General features: G+C 37.9%; 1 protein-coding gene across 1 annotated transcript in view; it reads left to right on the top strand.

Moving 5' to 3' along the window:
• LOC125451610 (high affinity cAMP-specific 3',5'-cyclic phosphodiesterase 7A) overlaps positions 1-6,433 on the top strand; it is a 98,676-nt gene extending 92,243 nt beyond the window's left edge. The window contains 3 exon segments of the mRNA XM_059646337.1: positions 518-598; positions 4,679-4,832; positions 4,834-6,433. Coding sequence (XP_059502320.1) covers positions 518-598; positions 4,679-4,832; positions 4,834-4,963 — 365 coding nt within the window. The 3' untranslated portion in view covers positions 4,964-6,433.
• Positions 6,434-9,825: the final 3,392 nt, after the last annotated feature.

The following is a 9,825-nucleotide window of genomic DNA, read 5'->3' on the forward strand; positions in this document are numbered from 1 at the left end:
GCTATTTGTTTGTAGCAAGCAGCTAAATTAGCTTGATCTGACTGCTCCTTTCCTTTTGATGCTGCCTGGCCTGTTGTGTTCTTCCAACCTCCTGTTTGTCTACAGTTGATTCCAGCATTTTGTAGTTTTTTAAAAAATTTCTAACCTTGATCTTTAAATTGCTGACCTTTTATGGACAGACTTAGCAACACTGTCCCAATGCACAGTGTCTCAAATAATTATATATGTGATTTTTCTGAAAAGATTTTAAACAGAAAATAAGTCAATATTTATTTGAAATGAACTTCAATATTTTAAGATAAAGCAATCAAAAACATGCCTATTGCGCAGAAGTTTTATTGGTTATGTAATTTGTATATGTAATTTGAAAAGTGCTGAATACATTTGTGAAAAATTGAGTAGCAAAACATGAATGTTCAGTGATAGAGTAATGCATCAGCAAATCACAACATTTGAAATTTTCAACACATCAGATCTTCAAAGGATACGTTTTGAAGCTGCTCTTTTTCTTGTTTAGGGGATATTGAGAGGAAGTATAAACTAGATATAAGTCAGTTGTGTGATCGTCATACAGAAACTGTAGCCAATATTCAAATAGGTGAGTGATTTTGAGTTTCCATTTATATTACAAAGTAGTTGAGTTTTGTAAGGTCTAACGTCTGCCCTTACTGGGCGTGGTCATGTTAACTAATTTAGTAGCCAAGAAGTCAACTTGCAGTTAAGGTATCCTGAATTTTGGAAAATCAGTTTAAAAAATTGAGCCAATCTTGTTTTATCACTAGAATAAATGTTATGCCCAGTGGTTTCAAAGTAAGCAAACGGTGTTTTGAATTTTGAGCTTGTATTTAAAGGAGAAAAACTAAAGTAGAAAGGTATTTTAAAAAATCAGTGATTAGTAAAACCATGATGGGAATGAATTGTTCATAATCCTCTATTTTCACTTAGTCATTTTATGTCAGTTACAGTGGGTAGGATCTTCCCTGTCATTGATTGTGGGGAAGAGAAAGTTGGCACCAGGGGTATTTATTCACTTGCAGGATATGGGCATCACTGGTTGGCCAACATTTATTGCCTGTCCCAAGTTGCCTGAGCAAAGGTGGAGGTGAGCCATTACCCTGACCTGCTTTTTGGTGTAGGCAGACCCACAATGCCATAAAGGAGGGAGTTCCACAATTTGACCCAGTAATATTGTAGAAATAATGATATATTTCCAGTACAAGATGGTGAGTGGCTTTTTTTATTGTATTATCACGTGTACTGAAATACAGTGAAAAGCTTTGTTTGAGTGGTACAGGCAGATCACAGCAAACAAAAGATGTACTGATCTAAAAGACAAAGAGGCATACAGGCTTGATAGGGAACTTGCAGGTGGTGGTATTTCTGTGTATTTGCTCCTTTCCTGCCAACTCAGAAATAATTTCTGTGCAAGTACCCCTGTGGTCGTCACTACTGACCTACCACCACTTAAGGCCCTTAAAGATACAATTAACAACCGCTTAAGGGCCTTACCTGTCCATTCCCAGCAGGCGAGACATCCTCGACCTTCTGTGTGTCACAGGAACAGGAACAACAGGCCATTCAGTCCCTCAAGCCTGTTCCACCATTCAGTGAAATCATGGCTGATTTGTGACCTAATTCTGTGTGCCTACCTTTGGCCCACATCCCGTAATAAAAAAAAATCTCAAATTTAAAACTAACAACTAATCCAGCATCCACTGTTTGTGGAAGAGAGTTCCAAACATCCACCACCCTTTGTGTAGAAGTGTTTCCGAACGTGTCTTTCAAACAGTCTACCCCTAATTCTCAGACTCTGTCCCTTCAATCAGATCACCCCTTAACCTTTTGCTAGGGAAAACAGACCTAATTTGTATAATCTCTCTCAGACTTAACCCTTGAAGTCCAAGTATTGTTCTTATAAACTATATTGATCTCCCTCCTGAGGTCAATATATCCTTCTGAAGGAGTGGTGCACAAATCTACACTGCTCCCAAGTGGGGAATAACTAGGAGTAGTCAACTGCAGCATAAATTCTGTGTCCTTATAATCCAGTAGTCTAGATATAAAGGCCAGCATTCCATTAGCTTTTTTGATTATTTTCTGTACCTCTGTGTGTTACATTTTAAGGATCAATGCACCCCAGGTCTCTTTAAACATACCCTGTATTTAACTTCATGCCACTTAGAAAGAACCCTAATCTATCTTCATTCCTAAACGGATAAGCTCACGCTTGCTTACATTGAACTCTACCTGCCACAGCGTGGCCTGTCCACCTATTTATCAATATCCCTTTGTAATTTTATACTATCATAGACCCAGTCCACAACGTTGCCTAATTCTGTGTCATCAGTAAATTTGGATATATGATTTTCTGTGACATTATCCAAGACATTAATAAATAATATGAATAACTGAGGCCCAAACACTGATCCTAATGGGATGCCACTGGTCACCACCTGTCAATTTGGGTACCTACCCATTATTCCGTCAATTCCCAGCCATGCCAATAATTTGTCCCCAATTCTGACAGCTTCTGCCTTATTAAACAGTCTCTCTTGTGGAACTTTATTAAATGCCTTCTGGAAGTCTATATAAACAACAGCGGTAGACATCTCCCTGTCCACTAACTAAATCTCCTCTTCAGAAATTTCAGTGAGGTTTGTCAGCTATCCAGGCTGGCTGGCTGTCTGTGATTGAACATTTTTAAATTGTTCACTTATCCCATTTTTGATTATAGCATCCGAAAATTTCCCCACTACACAGGTCTGTTATTCTCCTGTTTTCTTTTCAACGTTTCTTAAAAAGCAGAGCAAAATGTAATGTTCCAATCTAGAGGGATAACTTTCATTTCTAGGGAACTCCTGAAAGATTATAAAAGTAAAATCGCCACACCTCAGAGGACTGCAGGATGACTGCTCATTAGAGAGAGATGAGAATGGAGAGGTTAAAAAGGAGAGATCTTCATTGAAACCTCAGCCGGTCCAGGAATTTGAACCCACATTGCTGCCATAATTCTACCTTGTAAACCATTGTCTGGCCAACTGAACTTACCAACCCCCTAAAAGACTATAGTTATAGTATCTGCAATATGCTTCCCTACTTCCTTTTAACCACCTCAGATGGAAACATCAGGTCCTGGATATTTGTCACTTTTTATTCCATTAATTTCCCCGTTATTGAAGTTTTATTTGTTAATTTTATTTAGTGTCCGTCTCCCATCCACTATTAATTTCCTTGTGACTTAAAACAAGGTATCTAGCATTTCTACTGTAAATACTCAGGCAAAGTAATTATTCAGCATGTTTGCCATTTCCCCATTCATTGCCAATATTCCCACTTTCAGTCTTTAGTGGGCCAACATTGCTCCTGACCAGCTGCTTCCCCCTTATGTAAGAATAAAATTTCTTGTTGATTTTTGATGCCCCTGGCAAATTTCCTTTCATGTCCCTTTTAATTGGCTTTATAAGCTGCTTTGTGGTCCTTCACTGGTTGCTGCTACACACAGTAACTGTCAGCCTTGTATTGGCTGGCAGCATCAGGTGGGGATTGAACATTCTGTCATGGTACCTGATTGGCCAAAAAGATTGACTGGTCACCACTTGATTTGCCTCACTTTTTCTTGGTTGGTGGGGAGGTAAGTTTCTTGCTCTTAAAAATTCCCATCCCCATACTTAGCCAAGATCATGGAAAATCCTGGCCATAGAAAATAGTCCAAAGATGAGTTCAAACTCTTTGACCACTTCTCCACAAAGTCTCAGTTACCATTCAACATCTGCCAAATGTGTGAGCATACGGTCTCTTCCATACTTGTTGGAACTGGTTCCGAGATACTGACCTTGTTAATAGCCAACTTTTGCTCTGTTTAAATTCAGTGCTCTTCCCCAATGACAGAGAATATGTGGAACCTTTTAATCAAGATTCAACCCACAGTTAACCTCCAGACATAACTGCAAACAAACAACAACTTGCTTATTCTGTCTTCTGTTTTTAATACAATCAGCTGCCCACAGTTCAAAGATGATTTTTACCTCTTAGTTCTCCATGCATAGTTCCAAACAAAAATTGATAAAAGATTAAAATAAAACTAATGAATAATCAGTGAGGGTTCTAACACTGGTATCAATATTACTCTTAACAACCTGATTTATTTTACATTGGCCACATATTTCTGTTAGAACTAGAGTTGGAAACATTTTTTAAAAAGTCATTAATAGGACTCTTAAAATTACTGAAGTAAATGACAAATTCTTTGCCTATGGCTTTGATTTTGCATTTTTACTTTAAAGGAAACAATATTGGATACTGATTCCCAGTATATAAAAACCTGTGTAATAGGAGGCTCATTGGTTAGCACTGTTGTCTCAGTGGCAGGGACCCAGGTTTGATTCCACCATCGGGTGACTGTGTGGAGTTTGCACATTCTCCCTATGTCTGTCCTCCAGGTGCTCTGGTTTCCTCCCACAGGCCAAATCGCCCATTGTGTCTAGGGAGGTGCAGGCTAAGTGGATTAGCCAGGGGAAATTTGGGGTTACGGGGATAGAGTAGGGAGCTGGGTTTGGGTGGGAGGATCAGTGTGGACTTGTTGAGCTGAATGGCCTGCTTCCACACTGTGGGCATTCTATGATTCTATGAACGTCAGTTTAAAATGTATTAATATAGTTAATTGTATTTTGTGCACTAGGTTTCATCACTCACGTAGCAAAACCTCTTTTTGTGGAGTGGTCTCGATTCTCCAACACAACACTGTCACAGACTATGCTTGGACACCTTAGCCTGAATAAAGCTAGCTGGAAGGGATTACTACAGGAACAGTCCCAAGGTGGAGATGATACTGATTTTATTTGAGCGGAAATGGACTGAATTATTACCTCAGGAAAGCCATGAATTATTTTATCCCACCCACCTAACTTGTTCTGCTGGAAGTGGACAGTTGATTTTCTGCCTGTTCAGTGGAATGCAAATGTGACGATGCTTTTGGTTGGGGGGGCTCTGACTGTCACGGTTGCATGTGTACCCATGTCATGGCTCATGTAATTCCATGCTTTTTTCAAAGCATCATATTCTTCGCCCCTTGCTAGGTCTGAATATAAAGCAATACACAAATACCTCAGTTGGCTTTTGTGAGACATTAAGCACGTAAACTACGGTGGTGGCCAAACTGAAGGGAGTGGAGAAAGGAGGGTGACAGTGTCCCAGAAAGTGCCATTTATCAACGGTTAGTTTGAATATTTGTAATACAGACTGATATTTAGAATTTCTGCACTTGGGGTTTTCTGTGGTTTTTTTAATTTAGATGGCTAAAATATGAACTTAGTGAAAATCTTCTGACATTGGTACAATGAAGAGTTTTTGTTCTCTTCCCACCATTTGAGTGACTGCATGCAAAGAAGCCAGTCCTTTTTCTGCCTCAGAGATTTGTTTACAATGCTGTATTTTTGATACTGTTTGGTTCTGGTTCTTGCCTTGAAGCATAGTGGAAAAGGAACCACAAAATTCAGAAATGCTCTTTGGTAAGAAGATAGAACAAAATAAATGCTGCAGCTCGATCTTCATCTTTTGTGATGCCCTTTACATTCCCATGGAAGCCTCTCTTCTGCCATGGTGTTCCTTTAGTGCACTGTGAATCCAGCCTTCATCTCTGACCACAACCAGCTTTACTTCAGCAAATCTGGTAAAAGTGTGCTGCTGGCCTTTGCCTTTTTTTGGGGGAGATTTGAAGAAATAGAAAAACAGATTAGTGGGTGAAGCCAATGTGTGGTTTTCATGCATGAACTGAACTTAGTGAAAGTGGCAGTAAATTGTTATAAGGATCAGCTCAGGATATTTGCCTGTGTTTCTGGAGCATGTGATTGTGGTACCCAAGAATAAGTATGTGAACAAAGTGCCACTTTCACCAATTAGTTTTCTTCAAAATGTGACATCTATGTAGCCAGATTGAAGAAAAACTCAACATTGCTACAGATGCCTTAAAACTATGCACAAAGCTAAGTGACCAAATCTGTTTTTATTTTGAAAAGTGCATTGTTCCTCGATCTTTTTGCGAGTGAATTGTTACTCCCCTGTGGGCCTGGTTTGAGTGAAAAGATGAACCTTTGGTCCGATAAAATTGCAGATGTTATTTTAAACTTCAAACATTCCATTTTTGTACTTTACAATGTTTTAAATAGATGTTGATTATGTACAGTAAAGCAGAACTGTATCTTAAGTTTGGTGTTTTCCAGTGAAACAAACTTGGTGCTTTTCTCCTTTTTTTTGTGAACTTGTATTTCAGGACTGTTTAAAAGAATTCTGTTTACAATTTGTTGCAACAGCCATCTTTGAGAGATGAAGGCTTCAATGTTAAGCTTAAGGACATTACCAAGTTGTTGGCAGGGATGCCATATTTTGATATGTGCCTGTTGCTGTTCAAAATTTTGAATTAAAAAAATTGACATACCTTTTGAACTACTTGTCTATTTGATCTGTGATAACAGTTTGCATTTCAATGTAAACACTTGCTTAATTAAATTTGACAGTTTTCATATTGGGACTATAATAAATCAACCAACAGCTAAGATATGTAGAAAGATTGCATTTAGTGTAAACAAGAAACATGTGAAAATAAACTAAGTAATGCCATTGCTGCCCAAGTTTTGTTCAATATTAGTTACATACAAGGAAAGACACTTGTACAGTTGAGACAATGACAATTGTAAACATAAATAAAACTCTTGATTTAAGCCGATTTAACTGATCATGTGCAATAGAATGAAGGACCAGTGATGCAACAGACCGTAAGAATAATCACCCAGCACACATTGCAATATTCAAACGAGGAGTGATTGAAACAAACAACTACAGTTGGCCTTGGTGTTTCTGAAGCAAGTGTCCAGTTACATAAATCCAAAACATTTCTTGTTTTAATGATGTACATATCACCTTTCTTGGCTTAATGACATCAATTTGTTTTAGAACCAATTAACTAATTTTGAAGTAGACTTTGTACCATGCTTCTGAATGATATGTAGCATTAAAAGGAGCTATGACATTGTCACTACCAGCTCTAAGTTCACTTCTCCCCTCCGTGTTAGGATGACATTTTATATTGTCCTCTTACAGTCATTAAGCTTAGCCTATGATTTTTGCATCTTATTACCCAAGGATAACTGAAAACAAGATGCTATGCAATACAGGACTACATGTATGTTCCCTTCAGTCTGCCATTCAGTAGGATCATGCATTATCTGATATTCTTCAGATCCACTTACTTGCCCTTTCCCTGTAACCCATGATTCCCCTACTGATTACGAATTGATGTAGCTCAGCTTTAAGTATACACAAGGACACTTTTCCCCATTGCTCTCAATCTTCTGAGAGAAGAAATTCCTCTTAATCTGGCATCCTTTTCTTCTGGGAATATCCTCTCTGGTCTGAGAATCTTCTGGGAGGGGAAGTTACTCAGGGTTCTTGACAGGGTAAATGCTGTTTCAATGAGATCACCTCTCAATTCTCTATTCCTGTAAATAGAGTCCCAACCACTTTGTCCTTTTGATAAAAGACAATCCTTCCATACCAAGGATCATCCTAGTGAACCTTCTCTGGACTGCCTCCAAGATTGACCCTAAGGAGACTAAAGCATATACAATTCTCTAGGTGTAGTCTCATTAATGTCCTGTACAGTTGTGCCTGCACATTAATTTGTTTTGAGATTTATGTAGAAAAACCCCCAGCTTACACTCCCAAGATTACTCTGGTTATGCTACACATATATTCTAGTTTTCTTCCCATTGAAGTAGACAACCTTACAACTTCCCACATTGAGTGAGCAAAAGATTAGCAGATATTTTATACAATCTACATATGTACTTTTCCATCTTCCCCACAACTTAACTTTGTACTATCAGCAAATGTGGCAATGATACAGATGGCCTCTCCATCCAAGTCATTAATATAGATCATGGTTGTTAACACTGATTCCAATGGCTCAAATTACAGTTTGCCATCCTGAAAACAACCCTTTCCTGGAACCATTTGTAAGTTAACCAGCCCTCAATCCCCACACTGATATACCACCTCCAATTCTATAAACAACTTGCCAAAAATTGCACCTTTACAAAAAAATATTTTTGGAGACAAATACATTTGTTCCCCTTTCTATTATCTTGTTATATCCTGAAACATTTCTATGAAAAATTGTTTTTCTTAACTAAAGAACTATGTTGACTGCTTCATTGAGGAGCAAGTAGCTAGGAAATGCTAATACAAAGCAGCATCCACAATTATTAGAGGATCACTGAACTACAGCTTGTGCTTCTTTTTTTTTAAACAATCTGCCTGGGTGAAGAGACAGAATTGAAGTTTACCTTAGCTGGATTGGACATCAAACCCCAGGGCATTATTCTGAATCGCAAGCAAATAATCTATAGTTCCAGAAGACTCCTCTTATTAGAGGGAGACGGCTGATAGTGGTTTAACCTGACTGACTGTCACCGTGCCTCAAACGTCCAAGGATCTTTGTCTTCGTTGGTTAGATGCTGATCATACCCACACTTATGGGTTCTTTTGCAAGTAGATATGTGAATAAGAGGCCTAGCTTTTTTCTCCCCCCATTTTCAGGAAAAATAAAAAACAAAGGAATTCCCTTACAAGATCTTGGATGTTACTAGCTAGGCTGGAATTTGTTATACATCCCCATTGCCCTGAGTTGAATAACTTGCTAGGCCATTTCACACAGTAGCTAAGAATCAACCACATTGTAGTAGGTTAGGAGTTACATGTAGACCAGACTAGGTAAGGATGGTAGATTTCTTTCCCTAAAAGGAGATTAGTGTACAAATAGGTTTTCATGACAATCAATGTTGGTTTTATGGTCACAATTAGACTAATTTTTAATTCCAGATTATATTAATTGTATTCCAATCTGCCATGGTAAAATTGGAACTCGTGTTGCAGAACGTTATCTTGGTCCAATGTCCATAATGTCATCATGAAAAGATAACACAGTTGAATTTGCAGAAATAATTTGTCATTGGATGTAAAGATAAAAGAACAATTTAAGGCCCTTTAAAAAAAAATGACAATTATTTAACGATAAAGTCTCAAAGTATGGAAGTAAAGAATTGAAATAGTATTCACCAATTATTGTTCATACCATTTCTTTGTAATTAGCCATCAAATCACCATGGTGATATTCTACAATTCAACAGAAACTTAGTTACATAGCACAACACTGCTATTTGACGACTCGTTTGTGTGGACAGCATATAGAAAACATACCACTCACAGACCTTAATGGAAAAAAAACCAATGTTACACCACTGTACCAGATTTGTCAACACACCAGCTAGTGAAAGCAGTACACATAACTGAGGGACTACAGGAAGAATGACATCTTTCATCATTATTTTAAACAGAATTATCAATAATATAGATATTTGAAATGTAATTTCTTACCTCATGGATTTTAATGATCTAGCTTAAATTGTAAAGCTTTTAATTAAAAGTATATTTGTTCCCTAAGGTTCCATTGGTATTGCATTGTGACATTGTATAAAGAGCTTCTACAGCAATGGAAGCCTGAACATTGGAAAGACCAATGTATTTTACTTTATTTTTCATTGTGGACTGTTTTGCAACAAAGCACTAAGGATTAGCAAAAACTGAAAGGTGTAAACAGACAGTACAGCACTAGGGTATGTGATACAGTGATAGTGACCATATGTCTGAACCAGGAGGGTTGGGTTCAAGTCCCATCAGCTCCAGAGATGGATACAGTAACAGCATCTCTGAACAGATTGATTAAAAGCATTTCACAGCAAGATTCAGCTGACATGAAATAGCCAGAATGTG

Source organism: Stegostoma tigrinum, chromosome 5 (genome assembly GCF_030684315.1).
Source record: "Stegostoma tigrinum isolate sSteTig4 chromosome 5, sSteTig4.hap1, whole genome shotgun sequence".
Classification (NCBI taxonomy): Eukaryota; Metazoa; Chordata; class Chondrichthyes; order Orectolobiformes; family Stegostomatidae; genus Stegostoma; species Stegostoma tigrinum.